The sequence below is a fragment of the Cololabis saira genome, chromosome 6 (assembly GCF_033807715.1).
Source record: "Cololabis saira isolate AMF1-May2022 chromosome 6, fColSai1.1, whole genome shotgun sequence".
NCBI classification, from domain to species: Eukaryota; Metazoa; Chordata; class Actinopteri; order Beloniformes; family Belonidae; genus Cololabis; species Cololabis saira.
In genome coordinates, this window is record NC_084592.1 from 15,678,854 (window position 1) to 15,701,250 (window position 22,397).

At 39.8% G+C, this 22,397-nt stretch overlaps 2 protein-coding genes across 3 annotated transcripts in view; both read right to left on the bottom strand.

Annotated features, from left to right (window-relative positions):
* The window catches only part of gsk3ba (glycogen synthase kinase 3 beta, genome duplicate a), a 59,695-nt gene extending 52,390 nt beyond the window's left edge, over positions 1–7,305 (bottom strand). For both annotated transcript variants that reach the window (XM_061723364.1, XM_061723363.1), the window contains exon 1: positions 6,428–7,305. In XM_061723364.1, coding sequence (XP_061579348.1) covers positions 6,428–6,515 — 88 coding nt within the window. In that variant the 5' untranslated portion in view covers positions 6,516–7,305. The remainder of the gene's footprint in view (positions 1–6,427) is intronic.
* A 6,538-nt stretch (positions 7,306–13,843) lies between these two features.
* Positions 13,844–22,397, bottom strand: part of gpr156 (G protein-coupled receptor 156) — a 30,473-nt gene continuing 21,919 nt past the window's right edge. The window contains exons 5-9 of the mRNA XM_061724434.1: positions 20,060–20,185; positions 19,772–19,867; positions 17,707–17,943; positions 16,885–17,043; positions 13,844–15,858 (exon numbers count right to left, since the gene is read on the bottom strand). Coding sequence (XP_061580418.1) covers positions 14,542–15,858; positions 16,885–17,043; positions 17,707–17,943; positions 19,772–19,867; positions 20,060–20,185 — 1,935 coding nt within the window. The 3' untranslated portion in view covers positions 13,844–14,541. The remainder of the gene's footprint in view (positions 15,859–16,884; positions 17,044–17,706; positions 17,944–19,771; positions 19,868–20,059; positions 20,186–22,397) is intronic.

Here is a 22,397-nt window from a genome sequence, read left to right on the forward strand (position 1 = left end):
CCTACCAGCCACTGAAGCTTTTTAGTGCCTTGCAAAAGGGGTACCGCAGCGGTATTGATCCACAGCAGCTGCTGATACTTCACTTTCCAACCTGAAGTTTTTTTTTTTAATTATGCCAGTCCAACGTCTTTTAGGCTGCTATACCTGATGAGCTACGAGCACAAGCATGTCAACACTCTCGATGTGTGCAGGTATCGGAATCTGTTCAAAGCGTTCCTCTGCCGTCACACAGCTGGTGAGATAGTTGAGTGCATTACTGGAACATCCAGTTACAGGACCCGTCGGCGCTGACATAAAGCAAAACTCGGCACCGAGACGGAGACACAGTTTCTGACAAGACACGATATGGGTGCAGAGATTTTAGATATCGGCGGTGTGCAGCCTTAAGAGGCTCGGTTGAGCGGTCCTGCCTGCCTACTGACTACACCCAACAGACGAGCAGAGACCGATCACTCTCCTCTCTCTTTCAGTCAAAACACAGTTCTCATTTACATCTTGACTGACTCTGATGGTCCTCATCTCGCCTGTGAGCACTGCCATTTCATTTGGACTCAGTTCATTTTGTTGCCACCCTTACTTACAAAGTCTAATTATACTGAGAGGATCGGAAAGACGAGAAGAAACTACGAGCGAGAATAATCCACCCACTGATTTTGAACAGAACCATCATGTAGATTTGCAAGTGCATGTCTATGAAAGTTTGCATTTGAAACAGCATTTTCATGAGCAGCAGAAAGCTTTCTCACCACAAGCATATATAGCTTAGCAGCTACCGCTTAACACCATCAGCAAATAAGCCACACAGACACATAATGTGTTTGAAACAGAGTGTGTGACATAAGATGGCAGGGGTCCTGGTCGAAGCTAGACTGAAAAATAAAGAAACAACATTATAGATTAATTCAAGCAAGGTGCCATAATGCTGAAATGGATTTACTCCCCATGCAATCATATCACAGTTGACATCATGTTCCTCTGAATGACCAATCTGACTCTCTCAGATAAGAACCAGAAACATAGGTTTCTTTCAATCTCTTCCTTCTGAGGATCCAACTATTTTCAAGTGTATAATAATAATAATCCTGAAAATGATTATTAATCATACCAAAAAGAAAAAGCTTTTGGACTACTTAATTGGTTCCAAAATGGTATGCAAGTAACACATGTCCTATAAATATATCTTGAGATTTAGTTCCTTCTTAGTCTCTTTTTCACCTGAAAACCATCTGTGAAAAATATCGTGATGGAGATTATTCCATGAAATTCAGTTTGGTTCTCTGTGGGACATCTGCGCAATCAACAACTCAACAAGACTAAACACGACCTGCCACAAGAAGCCAAAAATATTTGCATCCAATTAATTGAGAAGTGCTCAGTTCAGCTGTTATTGGCTGATAAAGATGTACTGACTGACCAGATGAAGCTTGTGGAAAAGGAGGAAAGAAATTAGCAAAAACCTACTGAAAAAGCGTGTTATCAGTCCCCTGAAGAGTCCGTAAATATTCAGGCGACTGATTACCAAAAAAGATTTAATTAAAAAATAAATAAAGGAGGCCTTTACCTTAGTTTTCTATTTTTAAACTCACTAACAACCCTCCCTTTTAGATGTGACACGTTAACACAGGGAGATGCACTCCAGTCCTAAATCTAAGTGGTTTCTAGAGACCCAGAGGACAGCCTCATCCCTCAATCCACCAACACACATCCTGGTCACATTAAAGCCCCGAGGCGCCACACACACACATTCCTTAACACACTCATTTTTCCCCTCAAACACACCCAAATGAGTAAAAAGGTAAAACTGGGGCGTTGCCTCTGTGCGTCTCCATCACATAGTCATCACTCTTTTATGTGGATATCGCAGTTAAAGCAACACTATTTAACATTTTAATCATTTTGTTGTCCAGCCCGAATCACATTCCCTAGAAGATGTATGGCGCCATGGCAACAGCAGCGTCTGACGTCAACACCTCAGCTTCACCAAAGCTAGAAGTGTCCTTATTCTGTGTTCATCCATCATGGCCGACGCGCCAAAGAAATCGAGACGTCGAGTGTAGAGGAAGTGAGGAAGAGATGGAGAGATTGGTCCATACTGGCCTACTAGTGCATATGGTTTTACCGTACAAGTACACGAGAAGTAACCGCATTGATTGGCACTTCTGGGAAAATGTGTAGTATGCAAATAACCAGTTTATCTTGCATACCACTCAACTTAATGCAAATACACCACTGCAGCGGGAGCGATCACATGACCAGCCTCCACTTGTGCTATAGCATAGTTGTTTTTCTTATTATTATATACTACGTACCGTACACATCACAACTGCAGTACAAGATGCATGCTTCATTGTAAGTGATGGACATAGCTTCAAAAACAGCTACAGTGATCAAATAATAGTAAATATCGGACTACGTTTGACCTGCTATGAAAAGAAGAGGTACGCAAGACCGACGCCGAACTCGCCATCTTATAGTTAGTAAGGTTATCAGACAGTTGCTGGCTCGCCGTTTGTCATTATCAGGGTTCCTTTTTTGGATGTTCCTATAAAAAGGTGTCACCTTTTTAACTATTTTTGGCCATTTTATCCATCAATAGCAATGTTTTCAATGTGTAAAGTACATATTTTTGACTGCTAATGATGCTAAAGTGTTCATGTATTTAAAATCATTAGCCATGTTTGCTTTATTTTTTGTTACGTTTTAATTTTTTAGGATTCTCTTATGAGTTGTGTGGTCCTTTTGCGTGTTTAAGATGTGCAGATTTTAAAGATAGGACATAGACATAGCATTGAAACCTAAAATTTCACCACCAAATGTAAATTAAAATGCATCTCTTTTGTAGCTTCTGTTCAATAGGGGTCACCTTCTTTGCCTGTGATATAAACTGTCAATCACATCCACATCATGACCATACCAGACCTCTAGAGGCCCAGACGACAGTAAAACACAATTATTGCACAGTGTTACTTAAAGGAATTATTTTACATCCAACTAAATTCACCATAATGCAAATACGCCACTGCAGCGGGAGCGATCACATGACCAGCCTCCACCTGTGCTATAGCATAGTTGTTTTTCTTATTATTGCATATTACGTACTGTACGCATCACAACTGCAGTAGAAGATGCACGCTACATCGTAAGTGCTGGACATAGCTTCAAAAACTAAATTAAATATTGGACTGCATTTGACCTGCTATGAAAAGAAGAGGGGCGCAAGACCGAAGCCGAACTCACCATCTTCTAGTTAGTAATGTTATCAGTTGATGGGCCGCCGTTTGTCGTCATCAGGATTTCTTGTTTGGATGTTCCCATAAAAAGGGGTCACTTTTCAGATTTTGTCTATTGTTACCAATGTTTTGTAAAATACATACTTTTGAAAGCCTTTTTTTTTTGTTAAAAACACAGCCAATGAGGGTTCATGTATTTAAAATCATCAGCCATGTCTGCTTTATTTTTCGTTAAGTTATCATTTTCTAGGCCGATTATAAGTTGTGTGTGGTCCTTTTGCGCGTTTAAGATGTGCAGATTTTAAAGATAGGACATGAAGGCTACATCACTTCCGTGTTGCGGCATTGAAACCTAAAATTTCACCACCAAATGTAAATTAAAACGCATCTTTTTTGTAGCCTCTGTTCAATAGGGGTCACCTTCTTTGCCTGTGATATAAGCTGTCAATCACATCCACATCATGACCAAACCAGACCTCTAGAGGCCCAGACGACAATAAAACACAATTATTGCACAGTGTTACTTAAAGGGGACCTATTATGAAAAACACGTTTTCTCTTGCTTTAACATATATAAAGTGGTCTCCCCTCAGCCTGCCAACTCAGAGAAGGAGGAAGGCAACCAAATTCTGCAGTGTCTGTACAGCCGCCCGGATGAGCCGTCCAGTGTGATGTGGATCTACGAGCCGTTCAGATTCTGCTCCCGTCGTTACGTAACGAGGGCGCGATTTACATAGGTTGGCCTCTGATGCGTGAAACCACGCCCACAACTAACTCCGCCGGCCAGAGCTTCCGCCATTTTTTCGTAGCGGTGTATCGCGTCATTCAGGCAGCCAATCAGCACAGAGCCTCATTACCATACGGTGCGTCCGAAATGCCATACTAAAAAGTATATACTAAAAAGTATACTTAAATTCGGCACACTTTTGAGTAAATATCAGTAGTGTGCATTAATTCGGAAGTACTATTAAGAGCGCACACGGCACTTCCTGCCGTAGGGAGGGGGGGAGTTGTTACCATGGTAACCTGTCACAGCAGCGGTAGCAGCGCTACGCTCTTTCCCGTTTATTCTGGCCGAAACAATATGACATTATATAATATTATTAAATACGAATATTATAATATTAATATTATATAATAATATTATTATACTTAATATTATACTTATGACATATACGTATCACTTAGCAACCAAACGCCGCTGCATTGCATTGTGGGAAGTTTCTGCTCGGCTAGTGTCCATCAATCCACACTAAAAAAATTATCCGGAATGAGTATGGATAGAGCATACTATTGAGTACGTTCTAATGTTTTGGACGCACTAAAAAATCTCGCACACTCATTTTGCATACTCATTAGGGTGGAAGTATGCGATTTCGGACGCAGCTTCCCCGCCCACTCAGAATCCTGCATAGATAATGAGGTTAAAGACTGGGATGCAAAAGACATGGCACAGAGGCTGAATTTCTAATTTATTTAGCAAAAACAATCAAAAGCTTGATTTTAAGACATTCAAGGCCTGTTTAAAATAGGTATTAGATGCCATTATAGGTCCCCTTTAAAAGGAATTATTTTAAATCCAAGTAAATTTAAAATATATGTAATCTAACTTTAATTTTGATTTTTAAAGTCACGTGCTCAGGTTAAATTTGGATTTTGCTTCAATATCCCAGTTGTTAAAGAACACGTTGGACCAATCTAGTAAAGACAGTGGATAGATAAGAGGTTTGCATGCTTTAAAAAAAAAGAAAATCACACAGATAAGGTGAGGACACACAGCTGATGGGCCAAAGTCAGCCGGTCGCGTGCCTCCCTCCCTCCCACACGAACAGGAGTGTTCACACCAACCTCCAACATCTAATTCCGACGCTTGCTGCTGCTACTGCTGCTGCTGCCCACCAGAAATAGGACTAGAGACAACTATGGGCGCACCTTCCGCTCTCTCCGGCGCTTGCGTAATAACACCGGCCCGCACCGATTACGCGCAGCGGTTTCCGCTGCGCGTAATCGGTGCGGGCCGGTGTTATTACGCACGATCACCAGAGCCGATCTGCGGCACCAGGACTAGGTTTGGGGGCTTTTTTATGAGGGGCTGGGTCTAGGGTTGCCACCTTTCAGAAATAGAAATAAGGGACGCCCTGATTTCAGCAGCGCAGGAGCCACAAAAAAAGCCCCAAAACTTCTAAACTGAATAAAAATGTGTTTATTTTATATGAAAAAACTAAATGCTTTGATTTAAAGTTTAAAGTGCTTTAATAGCATTGAACCTGCATGACTGTACAGACAGACAACCATACTAGCAACTGAAATATCCTCCTATGCTATGTATGTCCACATCAGCCCAGATGTATAATATAGCCTACAGGTGAAGAATATGGTGTAAAAGTTAATTTATTTCAATAATTCAACTAGAATATGGTGCAAAAGTTAATTTATTTCAATAATTCAACTAGAATATGGTGTAAAAGTTAACTTATTTCAATAATTCAACTAGAATATGGTGTAAAGGTTAATTTATTTCAATAATTCAACTAGAATATGGTGTAAAAGTTAATTTATTTCAATAATTCAACTAGAATATGGTGTAAAAGTTAATTTATTTCAATAATACAACTAGAATATGGTGTAAAAGTTAATTTATTTCAATAATTCAACTAGAATATGGTGTAAAAGTTAATTTATTTCAATAATTCAACTAGAATATGGTGTAAAAGTCCATTTATTTCAATAATTCAACTAGAATATGGTGTAAAAGTTAATTTATTTCAATAATTAAACTAGAATATGGTGTAAAAGTTAATTTATTTCAATAATTCAAGTAGAATATGGTGTAAAAGTTAATGAAAATACGGTACAAATCGTGTCCCGTATTAGTTTTTTCTCAAATAAAGGACAATTCCGTATTTTACGGGACGGGTGGCAACCCTAGCTGGGTCGGTGCCAACACTAGCCCCAATCTGGCACCGGCCCTGCCCACGGCCAGGCCTTTTTTTTTTGCTGGCACACCATCCAACTCCAACCGCGTCTGTCCTTTTTACGCAGAGGGAGAGACACAGATTTTGGCACATTTTCTCATGGTTTGGTTGAGGTGGAAAGGAGACATTTTTTTTTTTTTAAAGGACTGGTGCATGCAGGAAAATAAAAAAGGGGTGTGGGGTTTTGGGTACTCTATAAAAACGCTATAGGGTTGTACTTACTGCTGACTTTCATGCTGCCAAAAGCGGAGGGCTGCGGCACTGGCTTGCAGCTCTCTGCGAAGGATGTGGTCCTGGGCCGACCCGACATGATCCAGATAGATCCCTGTGTGTGTGTGACTCTCGAACTCAACACTGTGACTTGCTAAACTAAACGGCTATATCGATCCCTGCGACCCTTCTCATCCACAAAAAAGGGGGGGATGAATGACAGTAAATTAAATCACTCGGATTCGCAGGTGAGGGGTGGTAGACGGAAATTTTACCCCCCCCTCCTCCTTCCTTTTTTTTGTTTTATCCTTACAAATCACTCACACCTCGTATCTCCTAATAAACCCTCTTTTCAGAGCAACATATCCTTGTTTTTTTTGCTCTTTTTGGATCCCAGGTTTTCTCTCAGCGGGCCTCAGAAGAAGAAGAAGAAGAAGACACGTCTCCGACTAAAATAGTCATGAATCTGGCCTCTCCCTTTGACCCCCTCTCAGTTAAAACGCTATTATAATGATTTTTCCTTTTTTTCTGCTATTTTAATCCCAGAAAGATGAAGCCGGATGAGTTCAGATGTTGGTATATGTATTTATATGTGGTTTTCTTGTGGATTCCTCTTCATATCCCGATGTGAAGGCTCAGTGATCCGGCTGCCATGGCGGCTCCCTCGCGTCGCTCTCGCCTAAAAAGAATTCCGCCAGTTCCCGCGCTCTTCAAGCGGATCCGTCGACGTTAAACGTCGGGCGAAAAATATCGGTGTAAAAGCGGGTAGAGGAGCGACGGTAGCGAGTGTCTCGTCCTTTTTTTTTTTTTTCCTTTTTTTTAATTCCTTCCCCATAGGTTTTCGGGCTCGCAGGGTCTTTGTCGCTACGCGTGCTTACTTGCGCCGTTTGCGCAGAGCTGTGACGTCGGCCCGCCCGCCCCGCACTGAAGCGTGATTTATGGTCCCGCGTTAAAACGACGCAGAGCCCTACGCCGTACACTGTAAGAAAAAAAATGTTGTTTTTTACAGAAAAAAACTGGCAGCTGTAGTTGCCAGAATAATACTGTAAAAGATACAGCGGATTGTAAAACACATTACAGAACAACCTGTAAATTTTACCATTTTAAAATGTAATCCTTTACAAAAAAACATCATACAATTTACGTACAAAACTGGTCAATTCAACATCTATTTTCAGCCAAATTAGCATGACTCTGCCTTCATTAAAGCTATTTTCTCCTGTACAATTTACGAGCAGCCATTGCTTATTTTACATCTAATCCCATTACATTTCACTGGAAAACATCAAAATAGAGGCATTATTAATCCGTAAAAGCCTCATTATAAGACAGTAATTTGACTGAATTTTTCCGCTTATTTTATTAAAAGATTGTGTGTTGTGTAATATATTTTGTAGTATTAATAGCAGTGTTTTGTTGTGAAATAAACATTTTATTTTTATTTATTTTATCATATGGGGACAGATCATTTGTGCTGATTACAAATAATATAATATATTACAAATAATAGCATTGACCAAAACACCTGCAGAAATACTGCAGGAATGACATAGCAGCAGTTAAATGCAGCCTTCTGTAAGCTTTAAATATCCACTGGGCTTACATCAAATACATCAAAACACAACAATAAAAAACAGTTTTCTGAATTTATCAATATGACTCTGTCCTTCACAGGATAAGTAAAATGGATCACTGCAAAAACTCAAAATCTTAAGAATGTTTGTCTTATTTCTAGTTATAATGTCTCATTTTAGTAAAAAGAAATCTCATTACACTAAAAAACAAGACTCATCACTGGAAAAAACAACAATTTTCACCTGTTTCAAGTAGATTTTCACTTAAAATAAGTAGAAATATCTGCCAGTGGAACAAGATTTTTTTGCTTGTAATGAGAAGATAAATCTTGTCAGATTTGTTAGATTTTTCTACTTATTTCAAGTGAAAATTGACTTGAAACAGGTGAAAATTGTCAAATAAGTTATTTTCTGGTGTTATTTTTCTGGTGATGACTCTAAATGTTGAAATAGCAGTAAAACCACATTCATTGATGAAATGACATAAGGGGTGGAAAGGGGGGATGGCAGTTTTACAGGGGGGATGATTTGGACCGTTTTTATTTCAGGGGGGATGCCATCCCCCCTCATCCCCCCTCAACTCGAGTACCGGTTACGGCCAGGGGTGCAGATCCGATGTCAGGATTGGGGGGGACACCAACGTGATTTTAATTTGTAATTTTTTGCCAATATGCAACTCATACCATGCCATAAATTGGTAAAGGCTCGCCAAAAAAATACTGCTCCTAAACAGCCAACAGTGTGTGTCACTGCTTACACTGTTACACTGCTAACTGTTATACAGTAACAGGACTGTCTCAGAAAATTAGAATATTTGGATTTTCTCTAATGCAATTACAAAAACAAAAATGTCATACATTCTGGATTCATTACAAATCAACTGAAATATTGCAAGCCTTTTATTATCTTAATATTGCTGATCATGGCTTACAGTTTAAGAAAACTCAAATATCCTATCTCAAAAAATTAGAATATTCTGGGAATCTTAATCTTAAACGGTAAGCCATAATCAGCAATATTAAAATAATAAAAAGGCTTGCAATATTTCCGTTGATTTGTAATGAATCCAGAATGTATGACATTTTTGTTTTTTTAATTGCATTACAGAATATATTCTAATTTTCTGAGACAGTCCTGTATTCGTAAATCATAATTTTAAGGGTTTTGGGCATGTAGTGTCTACTCATCTCAAATTCTTCTCACCATCTTCCTTTTATCCTATGGGACTACTTTATGCACGATCAATTCATATATGGATGAAATATGGAGCCCTAAACAAGTTGTTTAAACTAACTGATCATGTTTTAACACAGTTATGGTGGTAAACAGTTCTAAAAAAAAAAAAAGGACCCATTGCTTTCATTCTGTACACCTCAAAACGCACCGTGGATGTATTATTTTTTTAGAAATATATTTTTAATAAATATTCTACATATTCAACCTTTAAGTCTGAAAATACATTTGTTCAATTTTGAATAATTTAGGATCTGCACCCATAGGTTACGGCGTAGGTGCGCGTCGCCGCGTAACCTACGCCGTAACCCTACGCCGTAGGCTCTGCGTTGGTGTAACGCGGGACCATAAATCAGCCTTCAACGGGGAAAGAGCTTCACGCAGACGGCGTAACTCGCCTCGGCGAATAGGAAAACAGCGAACGTACGTACTCTCAATCTGGGGTGGCCGATTCAGCCAATCGGAGACGACATCCGTCAGAAGTGGGCGGGAACCTGGTTTCTCGGTGGCCAATAGGAAAGCGGATCTTGAGCACCACATGGCATAATTTGCGCGTCACCGCCCTCGCGACTTCAAAGGTTTTTTTTTTTTTATTCCAGTGCCGCGACGGGGGTAGTGGGCGGGGCTTCTCACGTTGATTGACGTGTCCGTCAGCCAATAGGGCTCCGTTTATTTGGGCCGCCAGTTCGAAGACGCCCCAGCTGTCACAGAGCACCGGTGGTCATGCAGTACTGTTGCTATGTTGGTAACAAAGCCAATCCTCTACCGCTGCTCGTCACACTCTTTTTATTTATTTATTTATTTATTTTCTTTAATGCGGCCCTGTGGCACATCCAGTTAATTAGTGTCATATTGCTCAGTAATCCTAATTAAGTGGATGCACATGTGTGCATGGCCGCCCTGCCAGTGTAACTATGTCACAATGTGGGGTGTAGGAATATAATGTTAAAAGCCCTTTTTTACACTTTAACTACTGTGTACATTTTATATTAAAAACTATTTCTTTATGTATCTACTTGTTCATTTTTATCCTTAATATTTAGTGTGCCATTTACCATATTAAGCCAGATACATGCATTAATACACTGAAAATTCCATCAAATTATCTATTTATATGTCTGAAGTGGTCATTTTATTTTGAAATTAAAAACAACTCAAATTTGGTCTGTTTCTAAATAATATTTTTTGTAGTATCCTTATAATTATTATTGTTATTATCATCATTAGCATCATCATCATCATGGGGTGATGCAGTAATCTTAGAAAATGGGTTAATACATGCTGAATTGAATGAAATTAAGAAGGAAATCCCAAAAGGAATCTATTAACTTATATACTACTATCTACATTTATATCGTTAATATTTAGTATGCCATTTTGCCATATTAATTTCATTCAATTCAGCATTTATTAACCCTTTAATTCTGGATGTATCATATTTGATACATTTATTTTCTCAGATTACTGCATCACCCTATGATGCTGATGATGATGATGATGATGATGATGATGATGATGATGATGATGATGATGATGATGATGATGATGATGATGATAATAAATTCAATAAATTCATGGTTTCACAATGATACGAAAAAATATTTAGAAACAGACCAAATTTGAGTTGTTTTTGATTTCAAAATAAAATGGCCACTTCAAATTTAAAAATAGATAATTTGATGGAATGTTTAGTGTAGTATTGCATGTATCTGGCTTAAGAAGGAAATCCCAAGAGGAATTTTATTTTGTTAAATTATAAATCACTTGGGACGAAATAAATCACCTGAAGTAAAGTTTTGCCATGACATGTTGCAAAGATGGACCTCCATTCTGTGCTGATTATATGCAGGTGACATTATTTCCTGTCATCAGGTAACACAATGAAAATTGAATTGATATAAAGTATAAACTTTGAGCCAGCAGTTCAATATCTGGGGTGAGGAGATGCTCCTTCACAGTAGCAGGAATAAAATAAAATAAAAAGGTGTAACTGCCATTTAATAAAGGGACAATGTGCAGAACTACACATCTGTTGTTAAATTAACGCTGTAATCCCTGATCACTAGTTCCACAGTCTATAAGTGTGAGTCTCGGAGTCGATAATATGTTGATTCATGTCTTGTTGAAACACATACTACCACATTCCCAGCATTCCCACTGTTTGCTGGTCAGCTTTTGTCCATTTCACGTGCCAGTTATCTCACATTCTCTAAGGTAATCAAGGGAAGAAAATGTTTAAAATTCCTGCTCCTGTCATGTAGTTTTTTCTCCTGCTCTAATACATTCTCCACGTCTTATTCTGGGTATTTCATTGGTCTTTTGGAAAGATAAATAAACACGCAAATACATGTAGATTCCCATCCTAGAAGTGCAGTATTATAGCATCAGAAATACTGCAGTGTTACAGAATGATTTATTGCCAGTCAGTCACAGCAAGACATGTGTCCGACATTTCCCACACGTGTATTTGAAATTGGTTCCTTTTCAAGTTAGCTCAACATGAATTAATCTAGTAAATATTTAGTTGTAAGGTTTTAAGTAAAAGGTAGATAAACTAATTATGTACCTTTTAATACAAGTACAAAACTACATTTTAGAGTTGAGAAACTTGAACAAACAAGCAGTTTCTGTTTTTTGAGTGCAGAATACGGCATAGATGTGAAGGAAGCAGGTAAGGTGAAGAGTTTATGTAGGTGGGAACAGTCAAGTGTATTTTAGACGAAGTAAGAGATGGTTTGGAGAAAAAGAGCGGAGGGAGAAGGATGCTTGAGTCACAGCAGCTGGTCAGGAGAAAAAGTTGAAGACCAATGAAGACACAATATTTCTGGATGTGCTGAAAAGGGATATGTGGGACTGAGGAATTTGCAAAAGACAAGCTGGGATGGGAACAAAAAGGTCAACTGTGGTGAATCCTAGAGGGAAATGATGGAAGAAGTTGGTTCTGTCAGCTTGGATTTACCATTACAAGATTGTGACTGATCTGTACTGGCTAAAGGGTGCTTTTAAAGTGTTATATGTTTCTCTGGTGGCCTACAACCGCAAGACGTCTAGTTGCATGTGCATCAAGTGTATATCAAAGCCATACAACTCTGTACTGTGCATGAAAATAATACTGTATAAGGGGTGACTGCAAAAACTGGCTTCATTTCATATCAAACGGAGAGAAAGTCACTCATCTTAAGAGGGAAGTCTCTCCTCCTTGTGATCAGTGTGGTGGGAGTCAGTCTTTTGTGTGATCTATTTATACTCCGTTGTGTTTCATATCAAAGGGAATTTCTCCGAGGCTGTTTTAATGGTCCGCATGCAGAACAGAGAGAGCGGCAGCATCTCCAAGACGGGCAGCTGAGCGGAAGAAATGGAAGACACTGCTTTCCCTTCACAGCTAAACTTCCCCCTGGCAAACATACGTTTTCTCCCATCACTGCAAGGATACAGAGACAAACAGACGCACGTGAGAGTTGAGGGCAACTCAGGAGAGAGACAAATTAAAGATGAGGGAAAACGTGTTTGTGTCTGTGTTGCATCTTGAACCAGTTTTGGTGAAGTTTCGGATCATCATACACTTCACTTATGACTTTATTGTCAATCACAATGCTTCTTCAATATGATGTGGTTTTACTTTTGTAAATTAATGTCCCATTTAGAATCAAATGAAAGATAATATGGGACTTATAACTCCTTCAGTTGGCTCAAATACATAAATGGTGGAAATCCAAGAGGTGATATCACTGCAGCTTCATCCACATTTTTATATCCAGATTGCGGTCGAGGCTGGACTCTTACGCTGCTGCTGTGTCGATGTAACTTCTCATGTCTGTGTGAGGTAATTCCTCTGCTTAATTAAATCTTTGGGTTGATGCATATTGATGACCTTATATGACTGAGTTTGCACTTTGGGAAATCATTCAAGCAGATATTTATTTGTTGATTTCTGAAAACTGTGAGTAAAATAGGAAAAATAAGAAGTAGTGGGACATAAAAAAGTTCACCTTGCAATTCATGACTTCATGGTTTATGTCAAAACAGAGATTTATTTATATTCTATGTTCAGTACGAGTGAGTTTGCATCATTCCTGATTTTATTTTGTTAATGATTTCTTTTAATGATGTGCTGTAAAAGGTGTGGATGATGGCAAATATTCCCTCACAAGTGAGGAGTTACATTCAGTTACATCCAGTAACCGACTTGCTCTTGTCGGTACATTATCAATGCACAAAACACTTTCATTTGGTCCAGAAAATGAACAAATATAATTTCCGGTCAACGCTAAACCTTCTCAGATTCTTTGAACTAAATGTTTCTTATTCTTTTGAAGCTGGGAAAAAAAAACTGCTCCAATGGACAGTTTTAGGTTGTTTTGGGGGGTTTTATACGAAGACTCAGGTCCAACTGAGTTACTCTGCACTCGTCTGCAGCTTCAGAGACTTTGTGTTTGGGAATGAAGTGGCTCCTCTAAGTAAAGCAGATGCAGAATGAGTGGTGTGAGGTTTCACTTTCAGGGGTGAGAGTTTAAACTCAGTCAGCAGATCTCTCTCATACATGCACATGCACATGCACATGTACACACACGCACATGCACACGTACACACACACACACACACACACACACACACGCACATCTGAAGCTCACACTCCAGATAACCGCAACACTTTCCTGTAAAATACATATTAGTTATGCAGGAATGACACTGGCATGGCATATTACCATTTAAGCACATTGTGCTGTGAATGAAACGTTGCATTATGCAGTTCTGCTGCTGTCGTGGAAAAAATCATAAATTAAAAAAAGCCTGATTCTGCAATAAAATGCCACAATATCATTATAAGAATATTTATATTAGTGACTGTAAAATATTTTGAAAAGGGGAACATCATTTATTTAAAAAATTTTCACACCAAAATATAGACAAATAAATATAAAAAATAAATATGATTACACAATATCAAACAGAGCCCATTTCTTTCTTGTCAAACCTTTCATTTTGCGCTTGTTTTAGCCTTATTTTTATTTTATTTTGAAAATTATTGAAATTTTTTTCTAGATTTTTGTTTGTTTTGGTGTGTCAGTCAAAATGTGCACAAAAATAAATCCAAAACCCATATTTAAATAAACGTTGTGCGTTTGAGCCACAGCTCTGTCCTGTGCTGCATAATTCAAGAATAAAGGTCATCTCTTCATATCGAAGGAAAAACTAATTAAATCAGCAGTAAAACGACACAAATCACATCCACTTCATACACATTGATCCCGGTGTCTCCTGCTCTAACAAGCTATATAAATGAATAAATACGGTTTCAAAAGTGCAGTAAACATTTATTCATACGAAAGTGGGCTTCAGGTCGTCTTTGAACACCACGGGGCGCGGGGGGCGATACAGGCCCGTGTAGTCGTCGTACTCGCTGTCCGAGGAGTCCGAGGAGCTGTCCGAGTCCACCAGGGAGCCTCGCTGCAGGCAGGAGTCGCAGTACGGCAGGTGATAGTAGCAATAATCCGTGGAGCTGCTGGAGTCCGAGTCCCAGTATCCGCTGGAGTCTCTGATGTGTTTATGGCGCTGGTCCTTTTCGCCGCCCTCCTCCGTGTCACCTAGAGCTGAGCGGTTCTGTCCCGAACAACATCTGTAACACCTTAAGAGGCATCTCTGGCATTTTCTCATCACCTCCTGCCTGTTTGCGTCCTCCTCCTCCTCCTCTAGCTGGTTTTCTATGTCCGGGGTGCAGCTGTGAGCATGGAGGAGAGTGTTGCACAGGGTGCTTTCCTCGGGATTTTGGTGTTCACAGTTATCCGTCGGCCTCCTGCAGCCACGAACCTCCGGACCCGTGTAGAAGCCCGGAGGCGCCAGCCGTCTCCTGCCGGAGTAAAAGGGCGGCCGGCGTTTCCTAACCATGCAGGGGGATACGCAGGGGTAGCGGAAGTGATCGGGAGGATGGGGGGAGCAGGGTGTCCGTGGCGACAGGGGGGAGAGCGCGCTCAGTTTGACCTGGGAAGGAGTCCTGGACGCCTGAACGGGAGATCGGAGCGTGGTCTCCATGACCGCGTCCACGCTCAGCCCCTGCAGGATCTCCTGCAGCTGCTCGCTGCTCACAAAACCAGTCGGCCTCAGGTTTGACCCCGTCAGGAACTTCAAACCATTCTGACCGGCAAACGTTTCAACCCGGGTCGGGTTTAGTCCTCTACGGGTTTGGAGGGAAGTGACAAACTTGACCGTTTCCTCCGCCGTCCTGCCAGGAAACGAGAAGGACGCGGGCTGCTGGACGTCCTCTGCTGCGTCGGGCTCAGACGAGACATCGTTCCGAGTTTCACTCCCGGAAACGTCTTCGGGGTGAGGGAACAAAACAGAAGCAGGGGTCGTGGAGACGGGGGCACAAGTCGGTTCGGAGGACGGAGGATTTGATGAAGACGGGGGAGCAGTGATGCTCGGGGGTGAGGGTCTGGATTTAGAGTCTCTCTGAGGTAGAGAGGACGAAGAGGTGCCTTCAGACTGGAGATCGGTGGTCTGGGTGGAGGACGAGTTGAGGTAAGTGGAGGAGGAGTCGACCTCCTGCTCCTTGGGGGGCTGGCTTTCCGTCATGAGCCGCAGCAGTTTATCCTTGGCGCTGTTTACCTGCTCCTGAAGACTGTCAATCACCGCGTTTTTCTGCAAATAGAAGTGCAAAAAATAATAATTAAAGTTTTGTTTTGTATTGTTTTTAAGGTTTCCGCACATTAAGACCAGAGGTGTCAAGTAACAAAGTACAAATACTTTGTTACCTTACTTAAGTAGAAATTTTGGTTATCTATACTTCACTGGAGTAATTATTTTTCAGACGACTTTTTACTTTTACTCCTTACATTTTCACGCAATTATCTGTACTTTTTACTCCTTACATTTTAAAAACAGCCTCGTTACTCTATTTCATTTCGGCCTTTAAAAAAAACTATCCAGTTAAATTGCTCCATCCGGATAGAGTGAATTTGGTTGTGGTTGTTTCAGATGTTCTTGTCCAGTTTGTTTCTTACATCCGTTCCCTCAGATTCCTGCAACTAAACTTGGATGTACATTCCAATAAAGGTTAGGATAAATGATAACACGCCTCTGAAGTTTGACTTTTTGCACCATTAGAATACTTATAAGCAACTAGTCATCATATCTCCTGCTCTCTGAAACACATGTTAATGCTCAATAGTACACATATATGGTTCTTTAATATATTTGCATTATACTAAGATGCATTCATTTTCAATCTTTTTTTTCCTTGATGGCTTTTTTCCCCCTTTTACTTTTATACTTTAAGTAGTTTTGAAACCATTACTTTTATACTTTTACTTGAGTAAAAAAAACTTGACTTGATACTTCAACTTCTACAGGAGTATTTTTAAACTCTAGTATCTATACTTCTACCTGAGTAATGAATGTGAATACTTTTGACACCTCTGATTAAGACAAAGCATCACGTTTCTATGAAGAGATATCTGGTCAGAGCAACAGCGTTTGAGGTGTTTTTCCCAACTTGGCCGCTAGATGTCAGTAACTGCAAAAAACTGCTGTATAAACTGAGAAAAAATGAATGAATCAATGAACGAATGAATGGATAGCTAAACTGAGATATCTTCTTGTGATTTTTGTCTCACTAAGAGGTAATGGGCTTAAAAGACAACAAACATCAGCAATGCTGCGTGTTACCTCGGTCAGGAGTTTCTTCATGGAGCTGTTTTCTCCCAGCAGGTAGAAGACCTCGTCCTGGCTGTACGCAGACGCCTGGCTCTTACTGGGGCTGCTGAAATACTTGGCCATCTGACTCGGGTCGTTCTGATCCTCCTCAAACTGCCGCCACTGGGTCAGCTGCACGGGGAGGCAAATTTGATCTTTCAGTCATCAAAAAAATGAAAATGTTGCATGTCATTAGACAGATCTGTAAATATCACCTGACCTGACATTTTCAGCAGGTGGGATTGAACGTAACTCTCATTTTTCAGATATTTCCGTCCTCCCACCCGGGATGCATTTCTTTGTTGTAACATAAACCTCCTGCCAGACTCTTAAGAGAGTCGTAAACCTGTTTGCAGCAGTCTACAAAGTTTTGACTCACGCACACCTTCTGAATGAGTCATGTCCTACTGACAGACATGGAAAAGTTACACCCTCATGGAAACTACAGCAACCGTCACACACACTGCGTTCATGTGAAATGAGAGAATGATACCCGTAGCTGTCATCCAGCAGTCCGTTTGTCATGCCTGTCTACTTATAGTTTCAGATTCTCTCGTGACAGCTGTAACTTAATGTTCGTCTCTCACCGAGTTTTACAACAGAGATACCTAAGATGCCAATCGCCAAGAGAAACCAGAAGAGGCCCGAGGTGTTTTTCCAAGACCAAAGGATCCGGAACAGGCTTCAAAGCAAAGCAAGCCACCAGCTCTGGTTCTAGTTTTTTTTTTAAATAAAATGAACAAACACTGCAGCATTCATCGATTTCACGTGTCTTTCTGGGGCTCGTTTCCAAACCTGAGGCACGAACAGCATGCAGTTGGTGGCCAGCGTGCAGAGGAAAATGGCTCCGGCCACGGTGCTGCAGACCAGGTTGGGCCAGGCCTGCAGGAAGGAGGACACGGGGACGGCCACGGCGGAGGAGACGGTAACCAGGGCGACGGCTGTGATGATGGTGGGGGACTGGTTGACCGGAGGACGGCTGACGTTGCTGGTCAGCCCGGCCAGATAGGTGCCGTAGAGGAGAAGGATACCCTAAAGAGAGAATACAGGAACAGGCGGAGATCATGTAAACGTGTCTAAATGAGCGGTTTTAAAATGTTGAGATTTTGAGCTATTTTGCATCTGTTAAAAGTCATCTACGAGAAAAAAAGTAAATCAAAAGCACAATTTAGGTGTTTTACATTATTATATTAGTCAGTTTGTACATCTGAGCACATTTAATTGGATAATGCCTTATTTATATTTTATATATATATATATATATATATATATATATATATATATATATATATATATATATATATATATATATATATATATATATATATATATATAATTTCAAATAAGGCATGGACAGAGATTATTGCAGGCGATGAACATATTGTACCTCCCTTCATAAAATCAAAGCCTTCAGGTTAAAACTGGGGAGGAGACAGGGTTTTAACAGCGAGCTTGGCGGTTAAGAGACACCAGGAGTCACATGAGACCTCTTCTTCCTTAAATAGACCTATGAGGGATCATAAGACCGTGATCCAGATACCTGCCTGAACCGGGTCCCAGGGGGTTCCTCGTTTCCTCAGATTACTCCCAGGCAGAAATCCCCACTTTACTGGCACGTCTATATATATATATATATATATATATATATATATATATATATATATATATATATATATATATACATACATACATATATACATATACTGTATACATACACTCACACACACACGTATACAGTACATACATACAAACATATTTACGTTTTTTCGTCCAAACGTTGTTTGGACATTCATTACAGAAGGGTTTGTTATATGTACCATATGTATGTATGTATGTATGTACCAGTGTATATGTTCATATTCTAAGTTCATTTATTTTTTTAATGCATATATTTTAATGTTTATGTTTACAAAAAAAAGTAAAATTACTTTTAATGTAAAGTTACTTTGCAACTTTTAACGTGGCTTTAGCTTCTAGAAATATTGTTTTAATTATATTTGATAGATTATTCCTTATTCATGTATCTTAACATAACATTTAAAAAAAAATGTAACACAAAACAAGATAACTAACAGTGATCAGTTGATGAACTACCTTTTTTCCAGAGAAGTTCTCCACGAACCTCAATTCAATTCAATCTTAAAGTCTATAGTATAAAGTAACCAACATGCTTGAACATACATAAACTAGGAATGCAAGATACATGCTACTCATCTTACTCATAGAGATTTCTACACACATCAAAGCATACTTAAACACATATATAAACCCACAACCATACAAGTCCAGTCACCCCACCTTCCCTCACCCGGCCAAACTTAAATATCTATGATTGATATGACATGGGCCTGTTCCAACTAGTTTCCTGGGCGAGTTCATTCTGCTTGTCTTCAGAAAAGCTACAGGTGACATCACAGGACGTTTGTCCAGTTCTTCTTATACAGTCTAGTGTGCTGCTCCCTGGAAATCATAATCAAATCCAGAACGAGACTAATTGTTTGTATCGAAGAGGGAAAAATTAGAAATGGGGGGCCAGGCAACTTTAAAAAAAAAAAAAGAAGAAGAAACACATTAAAAAAATAAATGGGAAAAAGTTTAAAAGCATATACAAAATGTAAAGAACTATACAAAAGACTGCAGTTTAATTATGATCCTGGCCACTTCCTGGTTCACACCATAATTAGTGGCGACCTACAGTCATTTTAATGGTATATACTATAAACTTCTCCATGATTGGAACAAAATAAGTCTCAGAACACAAAGAGCCCAAATAATAATAGGATCTGATATAAATGGATGAAACATGAAAGCAGTAATTTCCTGAATTTGATCAAAAAGACGTTGAACAGAGAGCACTTACCTTCTTGACAGCGATAATGACAAGCCAGATGTTTGAGTGCACGGAAGAACAAGACTCCAGCTGAGACAGAGAATAGAAAACGTCTCTCTCCATCTCCTACGACGACAGAAACCCACGCAATTATCAGTGAGACGCCGGCTCCATCCAGGAGGAAGAATTAGCTTTTTTAATTTCCTCCCTGAAATCTCAAACAAATCAAATCCCTTGACAGTTAAAAAAAGGACCCAGATGAAAAGTTGTCCTCCCACTGCGTCTCAAACTTTCTGCTCAGCTCGACTTTGACGTTACCTTGACGACGGCTGCGACGGATCGCGAACACCTGACGGGGTCGGTCAGGTTCCAGGCGGTGAGGACCAGCAGGTCCAGCAGCACCAGCAGAGCCACCATGCCGATCAGCTGGATGTCCCGGATGATCTGAGGCACAAACAGAAGCCGAGCTGAAAACAACCGTCCACGCCGAGCTTTCACCTTTTCACCTTTTAACTCCTTTCAGTTAAAGCGACACTACGTAACTTTTCCACCTTAATATCATATTTCCAGAGTCATTGTGATGGTACATCAACTTCCAACAGGTTTAATGAACCTCTGTCATGGTCTGAGGGGTCTGTATCACCTTCACTGGCACTATGTAACTTTGAGGAGCATGGTAGGAACCCTGCCACACTAAAAAACTACAAATCGTTACGACTTTGACTGCTTTACGGCATACGTCACTTCCCCCTCCTTCCCGATTCGCAGTCGAGACGAAAATGGGCGGGGCGTAGAGTGCAGAGCTCTGCAGAAGCTGGTAACCCGTTGCGGCTGCAGCAGCTCCACACAACAGACGTGGGGAAAAGAATCTAATGGTTTAACTTTTCAACGGTTTCCTGCTCGGAGGCAGAACCACGGAGGCCAAGTATCTGATATAACAAAGTAAAAGAGTGAAAGAGTCGTCGGCTCGCTTGGATCGCGGCTGTAACGACCAAACACCGGCTTCCACACAGTAAAGCCTGAATTATGGTTCTGCGTTAAATCGACGCACACCTACGGCGTAGGGTACGCGGCGACACGTAACGTACGGTGCGTGTCGCCGCGTACCCTACGCCGTCGATTTAACGCAGAACCATAAATCAGCCTTAAACCACAAACACTCACACAGACGGGTCGGATCAAAACACGGGTTTTATTCCCCACTTCGCCAGCTAAACGCAGTTGCTCGCCAGCTCTCTGCGGTGCAATTAACCCCAATCTTCAGATAAAACTAGTTTGTTGAGGAAAAAATATTAACTCTTATTTGTAGCTGCAGAGGAAAAAAATAATCTCACGAGGAAAACAAAAATATTGCTCACGCCTCGGAGCCTCTTCACCATAATATAGCAGTCAAAAAAAAAGAAAAGAGAAGTAAGAGGGATACAAAAGATGTACTGTATGTTGTACTATTAAACACATTTATTGAAACACATGGGTCTTCAGTAGGGATTAATTATTATAATTAATAATAATTAATAATCATTATTTTCTCCATATACCGCTCCCTGGCTTCCTTGTTTAAGGTATCCCGGTAAATTCCAGTTCCTTTCCAGCAGTTTAACATCTTTTTTTTTGCGTTCTGTCTGTTCACTGGGTGAAACAGAAAAGTCCGTCCCGTCTCCTCTCATCAAAACAAATGCAGCGACGGGACAGGAGTTTTCTGGCAGTACGCGCTGGTGCTCATGGGAAACGTAGTGTTCTTTCTGGTAAAACAATACCGCTTTTGTCCAAAAGATGCCGCCAAACTCAGAAAAGCTGAAAGTTACGTTGTGCTGCTTTAAAGCTTTGAAAGATCCCGGGTTTTGTCTTAAAAGAGGAAACAGCAAGCGGATCATATTTATAGATCCCTGTTGGTTCTTGTTCTGATCGTTTAGTTATTCCTCTAAAGCAAAACAACAATTTCAAGCTCCTATCCACACCTTATTTGTTGTATGGGTCAATGACGAATAAGGATTTTCAACAGGTCAATTTTAAAATAATAAAAAAAAGAATATCTATTGCAGTAGTTCAAACATTAAGAATGTTGTGTACACATAAATTCATAAAAAATGTTAAATTAAGTGATTTCAGAGTTTTTTGTCAAGATGAATTGGCACTAGCCTTAAGAAAGGTCATGTGGTGCAACCACAATTAATATTAAAATTAATTTAACATCTTGACATCTTTTTATTAGTTTTCAGTATTATACAAAAATGGTTGTTTTTTTAATGGTCGCGTCAAATGATATTTCATAAAATGGACATCATCAGTCAAACTTTGTTTGATTATTATGATGCGAATATAAATATAAACACTTACACTACACACTACAAGAAAACGAGAGTCTTGGTCGGACGGTCGCACCACATGACATTTTGACTCTTAAAACAACAACAAAATCCCAAATAACTAGCATTTTTTGTAAAACTTAAGTGAGTCCATATGTGGGACAATTAGTTCATATATCTGGGATTTCTTTATCCATTTAAACCTTTTTTTAAATTGAAAAAAAATCAGTTTTTCAGAAAATATAGGCGTCACGTCATTGACACGTATATTGAATTTGGTTACTCTTCTCTGTATTATTTTGTTGTTGTTTGTTGTTTTTGTCTTTATGCGATTACTCGTTATCCATATT